This window comes from Ostrinia furnacalis, unplaced genomic scaffold, assembly GCF_004193835.3.
Source record: "Ostrinia furnacalis isolate ACB-3 unplaced genomic scaffold, ASM419383v2 OfSCF4399, whole genome shotgun sequence".
Taxonomy (NCBI): Eukaryota; Metazoa; Arthropoda; class Insecta; order Lepidoptera; family Crambidae; genus Ostrinia; species Ostrinia furnacalis.
Window position 1 is genome coordinate 86,642 of NW_021134638.1, and position 20,002 is coordinate 106,643.

The 20,002-nt window shown below is 38.2% G+C and overlaps 2 protein-coding genes across 2 annotated transcripts; one reads left to right on the plus strand and one right to left on the minus strand.

Moving 5' to 3' along the window:
* Positions 1–531: 531 nt before the first annotated feature.
* On the minus strand, positions 532–14,740 carry Hinfp (Histone H4 transcription factor). Its single transcript, XM_028313894.1, has 9 exons — positions 14,362–14,740; positions 13,936–14,080; positions 13,082–13,323; positions 11,669–11,872; positions 9,248–9,468; positions 6,458–6,590; positions 5,070–5,200; positions 4,193–4,383; positions 532–1,120 (listed from the first exon to the last, which is right to left on the minus strand). Exons 1-9 carry the CDS (start codon positions 14,596–14,598, stop codon positions 987–989), a joined length of 1,638 nt encoding a protein of 545 aa, XP_028169695.1. The 5' UTR covers positions 14,599–14,740; the 3' UTR covers positions 532–986.
* Positions 14,741–15,021: 281 nt separating this feature from the next.
* Positions 15,022–17,209, plus strand: Prps (phosphoribosyl pyrophosphate synthetase). The gene has a single exon (XM_028313895.1). The coding sequence runs from the start codon at positions 15,236–15,238 to the stop codon at positions 16,262–16,264; it is 1,029 nt and encodes a 342-aa protein (XP_028169696.1). The 5' UTR covers positions 15,022–15,235; the 3' UTR covers positions 16,265–17,209.
* The last annotated feature ends 2,793 nt before the right edge of the window (positions 17,210–20,002 follow it).

The window sequence follows — 20,002 nt, forward strand, 5'->3', positions numbered from 1 at the left end:
TGGTTGCAAAAAGTAGGTCTTGTAGAAAATAGTAGGTTAGGTTAGGTTAGAACAGTGACCCTTAATGCGCGAAGGCGAGCGAAGCGTGCCGCGGCAGCGGCCGCCGAGCGCTAGAATCATCTCTATTGTTAATGAATCATTTGGAAATTTCGATAAAAAGAATGAAATATGAAAATTTATTTACAAAAAAAATTATATTAACTACCCACTAAACAAAATAATAACCACAAGCTAATTTGTATTCCATTCTATGCACCAATCAAATTGTTTTGTAAATAGTTTATCGTGAAATATTTTTGCCAAATAAAACATTTGGCAAAACATACTTTGCCAAACAATAATTTGCTAAACAATAATATGCCAAAAACGACATTTGCAAATTAAAAGTTTGCAATAAGTTGTTTTGCCAAATGAGAATTTGCCAAATGAAAATTTGCGAAACGTTGTTTGCGATGTGATAATTTGGGAAACGTTTTTTGGCCAAACATTAGTAATCCAGCACTGTTATTATTTAATTATGAAAGAAAATAAAAAATATGAGTCTAATATTTTCTAAATAACTGTCTGACGGACAAATAATTGAAATTTTGTCATCTAGCCTATTTGCACTAGTGCTGCACTCTGGCGGCAAAATACAGACTTTTCTTAGTTTGAGACAAGATGGCGCTTTTTAAGTATTAGGTACCAAAGTGTTACTCTTCAAGGGAAGAAAGACGATTGAAAAAAAATTCCTTTCCAGTTCACGTAGTAAGTAAAGGTAAACGACAAATCGCTTTGTTCCTAGGGTAGGTATAGTCTGGTCTGCGAGCACGTAGAATTTTGTCCAATGACCCCAAGCTACCCATCCTTATCGCTCGCGCGTAATTGTGTTGCTGTCGCTACTGTGCGACGAGCGCCCGCAGTGAGTGTGCGAGCTCACAGACCGGGCCTTAGGTTAACTATTTAAAAATATGTTTCTTGTATTTTTACCTACATTCCTCCTCTTGTTACGTGTAAATGACTTCTGAGCTGATGACGTTTCCGTGCTCGTCGACGTCATCGATGGTGATCTCCACTGATCCTTCAGGCGGCTCGAGCTTTTCAGTCTTCATTGGCAATGACGCCTTTTCTTCATTGTCACCTAGAAATAATTGAACGATTTTGAAACGGCAAATGGAAAAAATAAAAAACTGACAACCCGTATTGATAGATATAGTCTGGTCCGTGAGCACGTAGAATTTTGTCCAATGACCCCTAGCTACCCATCTTTATCGCTCGCGCGTAATTATGTTGCTATCGCGCTCGAACACTCACTGCGGGCGCCCGTCGCACAGTCGCGACAGCAATATAATTATTACGCGCGAGCGATAAGGATGGGTAGCTAGGGGTCATTGGACAAAATTCTACGTGCTCACGGACCGGGCTTTAGTAGCGCCCTCCAGTAAGTGGCATAATTATATTGTTGTCTATCGTGGCAAATATCAGAACTGTATTGATAATAGCGCCCTCCTGACAACGTCATAGCTGGCACAGGTCAGTGCTAGCTACAGTCTAATTTTTTAGAAATCAGCAGAAATGTCATCAAACATGGCCAAATGACATAAAAATATTTTTAGTCTGTGAACTAGTGATGCGACAAAACCTCTCGTTAATCGCGAAGTGAAATTATTGTAGTACTTGCGTATCATCGCCGGGTGATCGTCAAAATACTAAAAATATGCAACAAAGTCGCAACATTGAATGTGAACTGATTATGAAATCGAGAACAGGAAACAAACTGTATGCACAGATGTAATCAAAAAACACACTGGACAGTAAAACAATCAATGACATCCGTAAAGTTATTAAACTTCAAATAGTTGCAAAAAGTTCTGTTTGACAGTGTTGCTACTAGTGACATCTCGCTCGCTCAGTTCTTTGTTGCTCTATTCCGCTAGGGAGGTAATTTAAGATGCTATCAATGAGGGTTTTCGCGATTGAAAAATCCGCCAGATGGCAATACGTAGACGCGAGGTCCAAATGCTGCATGATTGGTTATTTTTGACATGACATTGACAGATATGTCAAAATCCACCAATCACGCAGCATTTGGACTCACAGGTTACAGCACTGATGTGTCAGAGACAAGTCATAGACAATATGGAGATAACACATGATTTTAAACGTCAAGTCAATTTGACAAGTCTCACAAATTTTCATCGTCCACGTATTTTGCTAAAATAATTTGTTTCAAAGATTGATTTGAAACTTGTATAAACGTGAAAATAAAGTTGGTTTCATGGGCTTGTTAAATAATGTGTATGATATTATGAACACGTAAGTGATTATGGTGTAATTGTGTATGAAAGTGTTTGTTTACATCTCTGCTGGATTCTAAAAAATCAAGGTATATAAAGGACATTTTACTCCAGTAGCGTGGAACGTCCACCTACAAGGGGGATGGACGACCTCATAAGGTAGCATCCTCAAGGTAGACCTCATAAGGCGCTGGATGCAGGCCGTTACCACCCGGGCGATGTGGAAAGGTGGACTATATCATAGGTCATAACCTACACTGGTCATCACAAAAATCGGCCCACCTACGTTTTACAGGAAAACTCGTTTCTACTGACACAATCATGGTTCCCCAACAATATTGGTGTTATTTGAAAGCCCAATAAATATCCTTAAAGAAAAACACATTTAATTTCCTAATAAACGATTAACATATTATACATACAATAAATGTGACTTGAAAAACTTGAAAAAAGACCTCACTTTGGGCTCACCTCTGGGATCAATTAGACCAATTTTTATGGTTATAAAACCAAATAATGATCTCACGTGTCCTCTTTAACAGATGGATAGCGATTAATCCTAACTTAACAGTTGTATAGCCATAAAAGTTGGCTCAAGCGTTAACTTTTTTGAAGAAGTGACTCTGGATTCTTCTACAGACACATTTTTGGGGTTAAATCCTTTCCTTTAATGAAATGAAGTTTAGAACTAGGCTTTTAAATGGTAATATAGTATAGTAATATTGGTGGGAAGTGGGGATGCATACGTTTGAAAGTGCTTGTCGCGGGTGGGTCGATTTTTATGATGACCAGTGTATGTTTAGTGTAGTGCTGCTTTTACACTGCGCGGAAATTAAGTCAAGTCAAAAAAACAGTGGTTTGGGTATGAAAAACGAATGAATTTCATACCCACTCCTTCTGTTTTTTTTTACTGATGATGATAATTTTTGATTTTGATGATGATTATCATATTATACACACCTTTTAGTGTGATCTCGAACCTTCTAGGCATAGCCTATGTTTAGTGTAGTGCTGCTTTTACACTGCGCGGAAATTAGCCAAGTCAAGTTAAAAAAACAGGGGTGGGGATGGAAAACGAATTAATTTCATCCCCACTCCTCTGTTTTTTTTTTACTGATGATGATGATTATCATATTACACACACCTTTTAGTGTAATCTCGAACCTTCCAGGCATAGCCTATGTTTAGTGTAGTGCTGCTTTTACACTGCGCGGAAATTAGCCAAGTCAAGTCAAAAGTCAAAAAAACAGTGGGGTGGGGATGAAAAATGAATGAATTTCATCCCCACTCCTCTGTTTTTAGGGTCCCGTAGCCAAATGGCAAAAAACGGAACCCTTATAGATTCGTCATGTCTGTCTGTCCGTCCGTCCGTCTGTCCGTCCGTATGTTACAGCCATTTTTTTCCGAAACTATAAGAGCTATACTGTTGAAACTTGGTAAGTAGATGTATTCTGTGAACCGCATTAAGATTTTGATGCAAAAATAAAAAAAAATACTGAAACTCAAAAATTTTTTTTTCATCAATCATACGTGTGGTATCTAATCTATGGATAGGTCTTCAAAAATGATACCGAGGTTTCTAAAATATTTTTCTTTCTAAACCGAATAGTTTGCGTGTCAGACGCNAATGAAAAATCTAAAAAAAAACATATTATGTATACTATAAAAACTACCAACTAAAATTGTTTTGAACGAGATCTAGTAAGTAGTTTTTTTTAATACCTCGTCAATCGTAAACCGCTTGGTACCGCGTAATCTTTCATACAAATAACATAAAATAAAAAAAAATAAAAAAAATCATAAATCAATGGTACGGAACCCTTTGTGCGTGGGTCCGACACACACTTGGCCGGTGTTTTTTACTGATGATGATAATTTTTGATTTTGATGATGATTGATTATCATATTATACACACCTTTTAGTGTGATCTCGAACCTTCTAGGCGCAGTCTCTGTGGCCTCCGCGACTTGTCGCACGTTGAACTCGAATGTCGTGTTCAGAGACTCCTTGGGTCCGCTGTACCCGTCCACAATCTTCTTGGAGACTTCCAGAACTTCGTACCGGGTCGTAGTCAGCCGGTACATGCCGTCTTCGCTTATTTGATATCTGAAATGTTTTGCTTAGTATTTATTCAAGGCAACAAACTTATTATAGCATAATTAATACATTTATGACAATACAATGCCACCAAAAATCTTAATTTACAAGTTATTTAATACTAGCTTTCCGCCCGCGGCTTCGCCCGCGTGGAATTTTGTCTGTCACAGAAAAACTTTGTCGCGCGCGTGCCTGTTTCAATAACCGGGATAAAAACTATCCTATTTCCTTTCCCGGGACTCAAACTATCTCCATGCCAAATTTCATCAAAATCGGTTCAGTGGTTTAGGCGTGAAAGCGAGACAGACAGACTGATAGACAGAGTTACTTTCGCATTTTATAATATTAGTAGATATTAATTAAATTTTTATTACGAGAAGGAAGTATCTTTTAAAAAAAGTTGAGATATCAAATTGTAGGGGAATGGTGTCAAATAGTCTATTGGAATAAGGTTGAACTTTTTGGCCACTTGTGGTTGTCACCAGAGTAAATACAAATAAGTAGGTTATCTTCATAGAAACGGCGCAACTCCCCGCTAAATTTTGTCAGTGTGTGCGTGCGCGCCGCATACGTATTGGTGCGCTCGTATACAAACCGCGCTCGGTGCGTTTCTATGAAGATAACCTACTCATTTGTATTTATTCGGGTGTCACGAAATATTTGTCGCTGCTCGTACTACAAAACAGGGGACTTACCTAAACCTGCTATGTCCGAAGGGCCACTGTGCGCCGTGCACATTAACCAGATGCGTCGTGAGCCGCGAGCCTCGTGAGAACACCTTTGTGTGCTTCTCAGGGCACATGTGACATGCATACTTCTTCTGTGGCTATAAAATTAAATTATTATTATTTGTACGCTTTGGAGCTCACGGGTCAAAAGTGGCCCGGTCCTATACAGGGTGTTAGGTAAATGGGTATATAAGCCGACACTAGCCCATGTTAACATGGGCATATAAATGGTATGGTGAAGTCAGAAAATTTATATTTTCATTTTAATTATTTTTATTTTCATACAAATCGGATTTTATAAAATTTATTTTGTATGAAAATTAAAAAAATTAAAATGGTGATATCAAATTTCTGACTTCACCATACCATTTTATGCCCATGTTAACATGGGCTAGTGTCGGCTCATATACCCATTTACCTAACACCCTGTATAAGGCTTGCGTGGGGATACAGATCCAACACGTAGAGGCCGTTTTAAGCGCAAAGTTATTATTATTATTTGTATCTCCTGTGGATAAGCACGGCGCGGAGGCCGGTCCTTTTGGAAGGCGTTCATGGGGATACAGAAACAGATCCAACACGAAGAGGCCCCTTCGAGATACGATAATGTGTTGGGATGTGCATTATTATTATTATTCTTTACGCAGTTATGGCGAAGCCGAATAACGAAAAAAAAGCAGTACAAAATTGCTAGTTAAAACAATTTAATCAAAGAAAATATATCAGGATCAGTGGCGGATTTACCAGCAGGCTGATGCCTGCTGCAAATAAGGGGCGGCTGATTTTCAAAATTAAAAAAAAAATACATACTTTAACAAAAATCAAAATATAGCACTACTAGCTTTCCGCCCGCGGCTTCGCCCGCGTGGAATTTTGTCTGTCACAGAAAAACTTTATCGCGCGCGTCCCTGTTTCAAAAACCGGGATAAAAACTATCCTATGTCCTTTCCCGGGACTCAAACTATCTCTATGCCAAATTTCATCAAAATCGGTTGCGAGGTTTAAGCGGGAAAGCGTAACAGACAGACAGACAGACAGACAGAGTTACTTTCGCATTTATAATATTAGTTGGGATACGTATTACAGTGCCAAACAACTGATAGTTAATGATATTGAATTTCTAGAATATCGCAATAGTAAATATTTTTCATTTTTTGTCCAGTCGTTTACAACCCCCAGCCTACCAGCGGCCAATCTTTAAATTCGTCACTGATCCGGATTCCAACTACTCATTTTCGGTCATGTCATCTCGTACTATCGCAAAAGAATCACCATTTGGTGAGAGCCAGAAAAAAAAACGGAAACGGGTAGCTAGAACTGTGGCTCACTGTACTTAGATACAATGATCTGCTAACCTTAGGAGTCTTAACTTCGTCCTCGGAATTGTCTTCGTCAGATATGTCGTCTTCTAATTGTTCGTTCTTGATTCGCTTCTTTTTACGCGTATGTGTTGGTATATGCTTGCGAAGGTCTGAACTGTTTACGGCTCTGAAAGAGACGGAAAAGAAACATCAACGACATGCTAAAAGCAGGATTCATTCTCATTTCCGCACTATTTTTGTTTAATTAAACGAAGAAAAATAGTGTATATTTAGTTCACCTGCAGGTGCAGTCTGAAACTACCAACTAAACTGTGCTTGCAACTAGTGCAGCGCCATCTATTGGCGCACTCCACAACTACTACCATCTAATCTGTAGGAGCAGTGCCTGTAGTTGTAAAGCCGGGTCTCCCAGCACCTGTTTTGCCCTACACATTTTTGTTTGCATCAACAATGTTTTTGCTTTCCATGCCCGGTGGAAAACACATAAGTAGTGAAACGATGTTTTGTGTAGACAGGTTTGTTGAATGTTGACAATGTTTTTGTTGATTGTGTAGGGCAAACAAAACGCACTAGAGACCTGACTAAGTTACACAGTATCAGCTATCAACCCACCTGTAGGGGCCTGTAGAAAAGCGCCGTTTATTGACGTAAATCACAACTAGAGCCAGCAGATGACGGTATCGCAAGTGCTACTCTAACGCGGCTGTGTGGTACAGCGCCATTTGTTGACATAAATCACTACTAACCTGTACGGGCGGTGCGGGCAAGCGTGAGTGCCATGTGGTTACAGCGCCATCTGTTGACGCGTGCCATAACTACTAACCTGCACGGGCAGTGCGGGCAAGCGTGAGTCCGCGCGTTCTGTGCCGGTAGATGGCGGTACCGCACGTGTTGCTCTAACGCGGCCATGATTTTTTTTTATGTGACAGGAGGCAAACGAACAGACGAATCACCTGATGGTAAGTGATTACCGTCGCTCATAGACACCCGCAGACCCAGGGGCGTTACAGGTACGTTGCCTGCCATTAAGGTGAAGATACGCTCTCATTTTGAAAGCTTGCAGGTCGTATTCGTCCGGAAACACCGCAGACGACAGTCCATTCCACAGTTTGGTTGTACGGTGTGGTACAGCGCCATCTGTTGACATAAACCACTACTAACCTGTACGGGCAGTGCGGGCAAGCGTGGGTCCGCGCGTGCTGCGCCGGTAGATGGCGGTACCGCACGTGTTACTCTAACGCGGCCGTGTGGTACAGCGCCATCTATTGACATAAATCACTATAGTCTGGTCCGGGAGCACGTAGAATTTTGTCCAATGACCCCAAGCTACCCATCCTTATCGTTCGCGCGTAATTATGTTGCTGTCGCGCTCGCACACTCACTGCGGGCGCCCGTCGCACAGTCGCGACAGCAATATAATTACGCGCGAGCGATAAGGATGGGTAGCTTGGGGTCATTGGACAAAATTCCACGTGCTCCCGGACCAGACTATACTAACCTGTACGGGCAGTGCGGGCAAGCGTGGGTCCGCGCGTGCTGCGCCGGTAGATGGCGGTACCGCACGTGTTACTCTAACGCGGCCGTGTGGTACAGCGCCATCTATTGACATAAGTCACTACTAACCTGTACGGGCGGTGCGGGCAAGCGTGAGTGCCATGTGGTACAGCGCCATTTATTGACATAAACCACTACTAACCTGTACGGGCAGTGCGGGCAAGCGTGAGTCCGCGCGTGCTGCGCCGGTAGATGGCGGTACCGCACGTGTTACTCTAACGCGACCATGTGGTACAGTGCCATCTATTGACATAAATCACTATAGTCAGGTCCGGGAGCACGAAGAATGTTGTCCAATGACCCCAAGCTACCTTTTCTTATCGTTCGCGCGTAATTATGTTGCTGTCGCGCTCGCACACTCACTGCGGGCGCCCGTCGCACAGTCGCGACAGCAATATAATGAAGAATGTTCACTAATTTTGTTTTTTAGCTTTCTGTATTCTCTGTTAAAAATAAAAAATACACGTGAAAGAATTATTTCGATACGTCAATTAGTTTCCAAGATATTGAATTTTAAAAGTGCGGGCGGCGGCCGGCCCGCCATTTTATGCGCGTGACGTCATATTACAGTGACTGGCTCATATTTGTATGGGTGGAATCTTGCAAGCTGAATTAAGACCCACTTCCAGGCAACCGATTAAGCTGAAATTTCGCAAACACATGTGATTTGGATGACCATGCAATATTATGATGACATGGAGCTGATCTGATGATGGAGCTGGAAGGTGGCCATAGGAACTCTATAATAAAACGACTTAAATGCATCGAGTTTGGGCTCGTTCGTTTTGTATTGATGAGTATTTTAATTCTATATAGTAATCGGGGTCTAATGATGGAGCGGAAGGTAATTCGCAATAAAACGACACAATCGCATCAAGTTTGGGTTTGGTTCAATTTTAATTTCTGTGATGGGTCTGGGTGTTAATATGTATAATAAGTTTGTATTTACAAAAAAAAAAATATTTAAGTATGTTTATATCCGTTTTCTAGTGAGCGGACGCTGTGAATGTACGTCACACGGGGTCACGTGACCGTCGGCGGGACTCAATATTTAAGCGAACTTTGAATGCCTATAAAATCATAACTACTGGGTATTTTTGAATGAAATAAAAACTAATGTATTTGTAAATGTAAAAGCTTAACTGTAACATAGGTTTCAAGTGATTTTGCATACCTAGTAACATTCTCAATTACGCGCGAGCGATAAGGATGGGTAGCTTGGGGTCATTGGACAAAATTCTACGTGCTCACAGACCAGACTATACTAACCTGTACGGGCAGTGCGGGCAGGCGTGGGTCCGCGCGTGCTGCGCCGGTAGATGGCGGTACCGCACGTGCTGCGCGAGCGCGGCGGGCGTGGGCGCGGACATGTCGCAGAGAGCGCACGCGTACGCGGACACGTGCTGTCGCGCGTGCTCCCGAAGCAAGTACTCGGTCGCGCACGACACGCCGCACACTGAACACGGGTAGCTGGAGTGCGGGTATACGTTCTGTAATTGGCGGTTTAATTTGAATTCTAACTGACAAAACGACCTTCGTACCGCCTGTGTAGGATTCTAGGGCTTTTTCCTGGGACCCGGTTAAAGAAAACACAAAAAGAGGAAGGTACAAGCAAGAATAAATAATATTATTGGACAATTTCACACAGTGCCATCTAGCCCCAAAGTAAGCAATTAATATAATAATATGCTTGTGTTAAGGGTGCTAGCTTAACGGATAGGTACTAGATGTATACTTTTTTTAAATACAAACATATAGTGTCCGACCGAATGTTCGGTTTCGGTTTCGTTTTCGGTTGAGTTTCGGTAAAAACACGAGTTTCGGTTTAGTTTCGTTTTCGGCGGCAAACTTGCCGAAACTACGACCGAAACCGAATGTGCATTTGGGAGTTTCCGCGCTGTTATCAGTTATGTTCGGCGCGTTAAATGAGGGAATGAATCCGATCAGAGCCAATGTCGTGATTCGCTCGCTTGTTTGTTTGCTCAGCAAACTTTGCTGTTTGTTTTGTTTTGTTCTGGTGGCGAGTTTTAGAGTGATTTATTTTGAATTTTATCTCGTTTTATGTCGTTATAACATAAGAGCGGGTAATAAATATAAAAAAAAATATTTAATATGACTGATAAAAGTATAATCAAGTTTAATCTAACCTATTTTTTTTGGTTCGCAAATGCTATACGTAAACAAACATTAGTTAGGTAGTTAGTAATGACTAAAGTGCATTTCATGGTGATAATATTATGGATTCAGAGTTTAAAAGCTCATTTAGTATTTATCACCAAGGTATCCAAGTGGCAAGTACGTAGATAACCTACTAACTTACGTACCTACTACCAATTTTGTTTTGAGAAATTATTAAGGTATAGCCTGACCAGGAACATAAAAACCCTCGCCATGTTGCGGAAAACTAATGGTACTAATTTATTTTAATGGCAACAGTAACTGAAAACTTCATTGACATGTCACCTTGCATGTCAGACTATTGCTGTCAAAGTGTAAACAAACTTTATTTTAAATGTGCGCAATTTATTTTGTGAGTTAAATTGCTGAAATCTTTTATAGTCGTGAAAGAAAAGTGGTTTACAATGTGTTAAAGTATTTGTCGAAGAGAAATACTAAGGGTTCGGACAATATTTTCATTGAATAAGGTTTCCGACAAAGGTTGTCAAATTGACTGACATGTTTATCGTATAGTACAGTCCACTATGAAAATTAGCTGTGGTGTGTTTCAACTACCTATTTTTAAAAAAATGACACTTTCTAAGTGTTGAATTTTATGAAATTGGGAAAGAAGTACTGAGTTTGAAGCGTTCATGAGCAGACATTGCAGTTGAATATTCAAGTTCTAAATTTGATTATTGATGAATAATAAAATAAATCCTACTAGCTCGATTGATGGTTTCATTTAATTTATTTAAACCAGGTTACCTATATTAATATTTTTTCGTTAATTTATGAAAATATCAAATTAGCCCGTAATCCTGAATCCTGATACATAAAGTTAGCCTATTAATTTAACACAGGTACGACTGTACTCAGTGTTGCACTATCAAATGCAATTGACGCGCCTCTATGCCAGGGTTTTTATGTTCCTGGTCAGGCTATAAAACACCCGACCATGGGACGGGTTATGTAGATGTCCTGAATATTGCGAGTAATTAAAAAAAATCTAACTATAAATCCTTCTTTTTCTTTTTTAATACATAATTTGATACCTTTTAGAGTAAAAATGCGCTTTATAAGTTCAATTTTAATGCAATTTAAAGAGAAAACAATAAATACTGACTGATTATAATAACCTTTTCTTTATTTTTCCCTCAAAATATGAGCCTTGTAAGGAAGTTTCGGTTTCGGTTTCGGCCGAAATAGACACCGTTGCCGAAATTCGTTTTCGGTTTCGGTCGTAAAACTAGTTTCGGTCGGACACTACAAACATATTATTATACAAAGTAATAATTAATTATCTACCTACATAAAATTTGTTAATTTCTCATGTAAGTGACTGTAATGTTTTTAATGAGAAATAAATGTTATTTAAACCTAAGTAACACCCAGATCCGTCACAGAAATTAAAATGCATCATTTCAGGTTCTCGAATTCGAGACCTCTCAGCATAGTAGTCCATTCTGAACCACTACACCAAACGGCCAACATAATACGAATAAAAATAAAAATACATAGCGGTGGACTGACCTGTCTCCTCAAATGATCAGCCAGTTTCCTATTACACGCGAAGTGCTGACCGCAATGGTAGCACGCGATAAGTCGCTCCCCGGTGTGCGATCGGAGGTGCATAGAGAGCAGGCTGCGTCGAGCGAACGTGAGTCCGCAGCCCGCCCACGAGCATAGGGTCCGCTCGGAATACTTTATGTGGAGTTTGACGTGATCGAACAAGGTCTGCAATGAAGATAATGAGATGTAGGATAGGGAATTTATTGTTAACTCAAAAAGAGAAAGTCCCGGTTTTCGTCAAGGCCTAATAATAGTAGTTTACTTAAAGCTTTCTCTCTCTAAGATACATCCCTATGTCAGTAACAAGATTATGTACATGGATATCAAGCTGGATACAGAGAAACAGCAAATTGAAAAGTACAGTAAAAGTTACCAACTGAGACTGGATAGTCACAGAAACGAACTCGCCTCTCAACTGCAAGGAACTGGCAGTCTGCACTTTTCTAGACTGAAGAGACAGCATTCAAAACCTAGCGAAAAGATTCGCAGTGAAAGAATAAGAGATGACTCACTGGACTAGTCTCTTACTGAACGCCTCGAGAACCGGATTGGAATCAGACAGATGATTGGATTATTATTGTTTCGCGGAAACAGATTGTCAAGTAGCAGATTAGAAAAGGAAAAAAAAAACTTGAAAGCTTTTACCACTGACAACACAGTAGATTTCCAATTATGTCTATAGATTTTTAGAACGACTAAAGACGACGGTAGATTTAAATAAGCAGGGGAACATATAGGAAACTACTATACATACTATACTATTTATTTATTTATTTATATTAGGAAGACCAGGGTTTACATAATTGAATTACTGAATAAACTATTCGATTTGACTATTACATCATAAAACATCCCCCTATCTCTTTGATGAAAACAAAACATTTGTGCATCAGCAGATGTAATTATGGAAATGAAGATAGAAATAACCTTGAAATGACGCGATAGTGTGCGTATTAACTTTATTATCTTATTTATATGATTGTATGCAAACTTTGCAGTGATTTTCTCATAAAATTATTCTAAGGCAGTGGTTCTTAACCGGTGGACCGCGGACCACTGGTGGTCCCTGGAGGCATTCCAAGTGGTCCACGAAGACATCGTAATAAACAAGTGACGTGACGTGATGAGTCGAGTCAACACAACGCAAACGGCGCACAGTGGGCGAGAAATCGACCTCCCATTTTCATAGGATTTTGAAAATAAGAAAGTGGTCCCTGACTAGACAGAAATTTGGTAAAATGGTCCCTCGTGACTTAAAGGTTAAGAACCACTGTTCTAAGGTCAAGTCAATTGATGGTGACAAAAATAATTATAACAAATTCTTCAGAAAATTAAATATCGGTAGAGTTAGAAAATAATTATAGCATTTCTCACCTGGATGCAGTTAAATCTTTCTTCGCACCCAACCCACATACAAACATGTTCGCTTAACAATGGAGGCAACTGATTCCTTTTGCTCGAATCTTTTTTACACCGTGCCAAGTTCAATGTGGCACGCCCATTGAGACCGATAGCCAGGAGACGCGCGTGGTATGCGTGGTAGTTGATGTGACGGACCATTTCGTTGAAGTCCGGCGTTTTGTGCCCGCAGACATCCCATAGGCAGACATACTCCACTTGAAATATAAATAAGATAGCGTCATTAATATGTTATCGAATAATTTAGTACCAGACTCTTGTGGCGGAGTTTTGGGCTGACACTGTGTAGGTTTGTTGTCGACACGAAAAGAAGAAGATTTAGTACCGCCTACTATATTTTCAGTTTGGCCCTAAAGCTGACTGGAGGAGAATTCTGAATGACATTAAGTTCGCCATGTGTACCGTGATTTATGTGCATAAAAGTTTTAAGTAAATAAGATACTGTCATTAACATAATTTACAGTATAATATCTAGTTATTGTACAGTAGACATCACATCAGACAACACAATACATTTTTGGTGCAAAATAGCATTTTACAACAAAAATGCCACTGTGTTGCAACCTGCAACAAATACATAAAATGCCACTGTGTTCAGCTTGTACAGATGTCTGTCTGTTAATTTTTCATTTTGTGATCTATGGACTTACTTTGTACATAGAGTCATAGATACTGGTAAGATTAATGATTAATTTGTGAGCTTATATTTGACAGTTGCAAGAAAAAAAAATTGAAATAAACACACTATATGAGCCAAAACCTTAATATTGACAGTAATTATTATGCTGGCATTATAGTGTGTGACTCACCACTGTCGTCGTTTTTTAAAACATGCAAGTTGGAGATGTGGTTCCGGATGTGTTTCTGGAACTCCTCGTAGTCTGTGAAATGCCACAAGCACGCTTGCCATTCACAATCCAGACGTAAGCTTTCAGTGCGTAAACGGTGAAGAGGCTGTAAAAGAAGTACAAAGTTTAGTCTATCTTAAACAGGCACTACTACAAAATAAGCCATTGTAGTCATTAGTTAATTAACTCACTATAATATTCAGTACATATTAAAAACAGTATATCCCTCTCATTATTGTGCTAAAAGTATTTATTCTGGAGTAAAATAAAGCACATAATATTAGTAATACTTGATTACAAAAAAAATATCGTTTATGTCAAATGACGTCCACTCCTAGACAAAGGTGTTCATGTAAATAAAAAAGGTTAAATTAAAAACCAACACACCACAGCCTTTGGTTCGATTGCAGGCTCGTAAACACCATCAGGAACCGTCGCTTCGTCCTCAGCTACAGACAGCAGAAAGTTTTTTCTATCTGCATTGGTCTTGATAATAAACTGAATATCGTTCTTATTTTGTTGAGAAAGTTTCTTCATGTCCAAACTGTTTTGCTTCTGGAGCCAGTCCATACATCGCAGTAGTTTCATCTTTTTAACACCAGGAAGTTCAGATTCTTCTGCCATATTTATTGAAAGTCAATACAGTAAAAGCAATTAAAAATGAATAAACATTGTATTAATAAAAAAATTAAAAAAATACAAAATTTTGAGATAAAAATAGAAAAGACAACAACAGCTGACTGAACAGTTGGGCGCGAAGCGAATGTCAAAATGGCAATGACGTGTTTATTTGAACGTTTAGTTTATAAATGTCAATGGTTTTGAGCCGTCTTTTTAATAATTTATTTTAATTTATAGCTGAAAATTAATAAAACGATATTGATTTAACTACAATAAAACTTAAATATTTACTAGTTATCGAAAATCATTTTTTTTAATCAAGGAATGGATTTTTTGACACGAAAACGCAAGTCTGTGATCATGATTGATTGACGTTTAAATTCTTTAGACATACTCTCTAATCTGTGGTATAAATAAATTAATAAAAAAACGTGCGAGACGAGTGAGACGAGCGACGAACGCGTGAACTCGTGAAGTTTGGTGCGACGTATTTTACGGCACGGCGCGGCGAGTCCCCACGTTTTCCTAAGTATCTCTTATCATCATATAAAGACTCATAAATAGTTAATTCAAGTCGTCTGCCCGTCGCATACATTGAGTGACCGTCCCGTGAGGTCGTCCCGTCTAGCGGTTGGTGCTGATGAAATCAACAGTACCGCTCGAGGAAGTAGTGAATAAATTGGACCACATAACTCTACCTCTAACCACCAGAATGCCGAACATCAAGGTCTTCAGCGGGAGCTCGCATCCGGACCTCGCGCAAAAAATTGTCGACCGCCTTGGAATTGATCTCGGCAAAGTAGTCACAAAAAAATTTAGCAACATGGAAACGTGTGTAGAAATCGGTGAATCTGTTCGTGGAGAAGATGTTTACATAGTTCAGAGCGGCAGTGGCGAGATAAATGACAATCTTATGGAGCTACTGATTATGATCAACGCATGCAAAATTGCTTCGGCGTCCCGGGTCACCGCTGTCATTCCGTGCTTTCCGTACGCGAGACAAGACAAAAAAGACAAAAGTAGAGCTCCAATTACTGCAAAACTGGTCGCCAACATTCTCTCCGTCTCCGGCGCGGATCACATCATAACAATGGATCTTCATGCATCCCAAATTCAAGGATTTTTCGACATACCCGTGGATAACCTCTTCGCCGAGCCTGCAGTGTTGAAATGGATCAAAGAGAATATTCCTGACTGGAAAACAAGCATTGTAGTATCTCCTGATGCTGGTGGTGCCAAAAGAGTCACTTCAATAGCTGATCGGTTGAATGTTGAGTTTGCTCTTATTCACAAAGAACGGAAGAAGGCTAATGAAGTGGCCTCAATGGTGTTAGTGGGTGATGTGAAGAACCGCATTGCCATCCTGGTGGACGACATGGCTGATACCTGCGGCACTATTTGCCATGCTGCTGAAAAGTTGATTGAAGCTGGTGCAACTAAGGTGTATGCAATCCTCACTCATGGTATTTTCTCTGGGCCTGCCATTTCTCGAATCAACAATGCCTGTTTAGAGGCAGTTGTCGTTACAAACACAATCCCACAGGAAAGGCATATGCAGGATTGCCCTAAAATCCAGTGCATCGATGTTTCCATGATGCTGGCTGAGGCAGTGAGGCGTACACACAACGGAGAATCTGTTTCATATCTATTCTCCAATGTTCCATACTAGTTTAATTAAGCATTTAATTTTAATTTAGGTTAAGTTCTCCAACATTGGTTTTATATTGTTTGCATCATAGACTATGTCCCAGTTATTTTTGGACATCTCATGTTGTCTATTGGTATGTTATCTAACAGTAATAGATTAGATAAAGATAACTAAGAATTGGTGATATTTTTTACTCTGGAAATAATACTTTTGTATTTATAAAGGACAGTTGGAAGCCTACTAATTTAGTTTTAGTAGCTTTAAACATGGATTGGAAAGAACTGTGTTTTTTTCTTTTTTTTTATAATCTCATTTTATGGTTAGTTTTGTTGTATCATTCATTGTCTTTTCCAGACATTATAATTAGCAGATCTTGCGAGGATTAATGAACTAATAAGTATTAATTATCTTGGCCATAATGTAATAGTTTCATTCCACAACTGCCATGGAAAACTCTTTATGAACTTAGCTCTGCATTTATGTAATAATGTTGTAGATTAGATAACTTGTTGCTGTTGAAAGTTTTTTTTTCTTTCAAATAATAACATTTTTATGAGAATATTTTTATCTCTGTTAGCATAGCTCTAGTTATTAAAAGACAAATTGTTTTGTTAAGTATTTACATTAACGAGAAAAAGTTTATTTTTGAAGTGGTCAATTGATGTAAAATGTAAATCGAAATTGAGGTGTTTTATGTCTTATCAGCTAGCTAAGTTTATTGTAGGTATTGTACTGCTTAAAATAATGTCAGAATGTGGCCTTCTTTATATTTTATCGGAGTAAATTAATCCCCATAGAAAAATGAATTGAATGCATACGTTTTGATTAAACATTGGCTATGAATGGAATAATTACAGAAATCAGATGCATTAAATTGTATTACAGTAAACAAGTCAGTTATTATCACTGATAAAAGTTCAATTGTTTATGCTGTAGATGTTATTCGGCTTTAAATATTATGGAATTTGTAATGACAATGCAGATTTTCTAAATTTATAAAACATATTATGTATATTTGGTCCATATACCTACTTATATTAAGCATTAATAAAAAAAATATGCAAAACATGAATGTATTGTTTTAGTAAATACAAAGTAGGTACCTAAATAGTTATTATTTCCCAGACATTAAATAGAGATTGTATTATTGTGTATTATTAAAATAAAGTAGTGGAACTAAAAGATCTAATACTAACAATAATAAATACTGATTTGTAGATATGGGTTGTACCAATTTAATTTTATATTACACTAGCTGACCCGGCGAACTTTGTTCCGCCTTAATGGCAATAAATAAGCAGACTTTTTTTTTGTTTCGAACGGGAAAAAAAGTATCCTAAGTCCTTCTCCTGGCTCTAAACTACCTCCCTGACAATTTTCAGCTAAATCAGTTCAGCCGTTCTTGAGTTATAAGCGAAGTAACTAACACGACTTTCTTTTATATACAGTGTGAGTCACGTTAAAGTGTACATATGAAAATAGATGAAACTAGACCTATTTTTATCGACAAAAAAGAGGTCAAAAATTTTTTTTGATTTTATTTTTATTTTTTATAGAATTTTTTTTCTTCCAATTACTTATTGTAAAGAAAACGTAATAACTTTTAAACTAAGCGGTATATCCTGATAAAATAAAAACAGTAATAATGCTAAATAACAAGCGATACTAAAAAAATACATAAAATACACAAAAAATGCCAACAAATAATAAAAAATGATACTTTTTGAAAAAAAACTGCTTTTAAATTCGTGTTTTTTTGGTTATTTGATAAATTTCTCCAAAAAATGCCCCTATAACAGGTAGTTTTTATTACTTTGTATTATTCTCTATCGTATTATCTTTGTAAAACCAAAAATCGCACGACTCTATCCCTATCACAACATTTGCTATGATCGTTTGAACAAAGGCCTGTCACCACATTATTCTCCGCTACAGGTAGAGACAATTTTAATTTTAACTAAAATGCTTATTTTACTTCGAAATCTTTTGTTTTTATTTGAAATCTAACTTGTCTTTATCAAAATTACAAATCTAGAGCCATTTTCAGTTTCGTTGTTAACGAAGCGTTGAATGGCGCGCCCGGAGAGGCTTAGTTCAAACGATCATTGCAAACGTTGTGATAGGGATAGAGACATGCGATTTTTGGTTTTACGAAGGTAATACGATAGAGAATAATACAAAGTAATAAAAACCACCTGTTATAGGGGCATTTTTTGGAGAAATTTATCAAATAACCAAAAAAACACGAATTTAAAAGCAGATTTTTTTCAAAAAGTATCTTTTTTTATTATTTGTTGGCCTTTTCTGTGTACTTTATGTATTTTTTTAGTATTGCCTGTTATTTAGCATTATTACTGTTTTTATTTTATCAGAATATACCGCTTAGTTTAAAAGTTATTACGTTTTCTTTACAATAAGTAATTTGAAGAAAAAAAAATCTATAAGAAATTAAAAAAAAACCTAAAAAAAATTTTGACCTCTTTTTTGTCGATAAAAATAGGTCTAGTTTCATCTATTTTCATATGTACACTTTAACGTGACTCACACTGTATATAGATAACTTAAGTACCTATGTATTGAACCAAGGCTGAAATCGTAACCCGTTATTAGTTCAGTTTCGACGGATTGCTTCTCATTTGCTTGGTTACATCATTCATAATCACAAACTATATCAGTATGAAAACTTGACCCCTAAGGTCGGCAGCAATGATGTAAAATTGTTTGCGAGAGGCACGCCTTATACACAAGCGGTCAATGAAACTTTGAACTTTATTTCGTAGGCCTTTAGGTAGGTTACCGACTTGTTTTGTTTTGATTTCAACTGTACGGTCAACAGCGGAAATGTTTAGTAGGTATATTGATTAACACAGTATTATCTTTCTTAAGAGTACCTATATTCAGTAGGTAGGTACCTACTATTAGTATTAGTAGGTATTTTTCCGGTTTTGGGATGTGCGCCGATTCTATTATAAATATTTCCTCATACATAAGTACCTACCTGCTTTATGAAACGGCTAATCATTAAATCTATCTTTATGCATTAAAGTAAGATCACCTTACACAGTCCTCTCCTCTTAACTACCTTCGTAAGTAGGTACTTAAGGTTAAGGGTACTTAACTTAAGGTAAGGTTAAATTGCAATACATATTTGCATTTTGCAATATAATGAGGGACTTGTCTATCTACTTACAAGTTGCATTTCGACAAAAGGTGTAACTTAAGACTAGGCGCAGACCACCAGAAGTATGAGTAGGTATCTTATTGCTTGGAAGTGTTCTCTACCAAAAACGCGCGAGAGCGGTTTGCGATTAGTCGATTTCCGCTTCCGTTGCAATGAAGAAGAATCAAACGAACTTACAAACGATCCTTGCTTAAGTAAAGCAGCAAATCGAACGCACAGCGTTGAATAGAGCTCTGTGATTGGCTTATGTGTCCACGCGCACTGTGAGACCTCATACTTAGTAATGTTTGTGAATACGGGCCATCCAGTTAGCCTTAGGAACATACATACATAACATTGTCAGTACCTCCTACATATAAATGAACCGTTCCATTCTCGCCAGCGACGCTAATAAATTATTATGATTTCGGTCAATTGCGATAGCCTGTTCGACCCTATCGTACAAGGCCCCCTGGCTGTCTTTGGACGTCACTGTCGAGATAGTAATTCTTTAGACATAAGTACCTAGTAGTTACTAAGATCTACCTACATTTAAGCAATAACATTTATCTAAGTAGTTAGTATATCATCATAAGTCT

Bases quoted from the DNA above. Each gene is read 5' to 3' on its own strand.
- Hinfp (XM_028313894.1), bottom strand. From the start codon at position 14,598: ATGGCAGAAGAATCTGAACTTCCTGGTGTTAAAAAGATGAAACTACTG. The intron at 14,081-14,361 runs GTGTGTTGGTTT...CTTCTTTTACAG, and splicing joins CAATCGAACCAAAGGCTGTG to CCTCTTCACCGTTTACGCAC. The intron at 1,121-4,192 runs GTGTGTATAATA...AATTATTTCTAG, and splicing joins GTTCGAGATCACACTAAAAG to GTGACAATGAAGAAAAGGCG.
- Prps (XM_028313895.1), top strand. From the start codon at position 15,236: ATGAAATCAACAGTACCGCTCGAGGAAGTAGTGAATAAATTGGACCAC.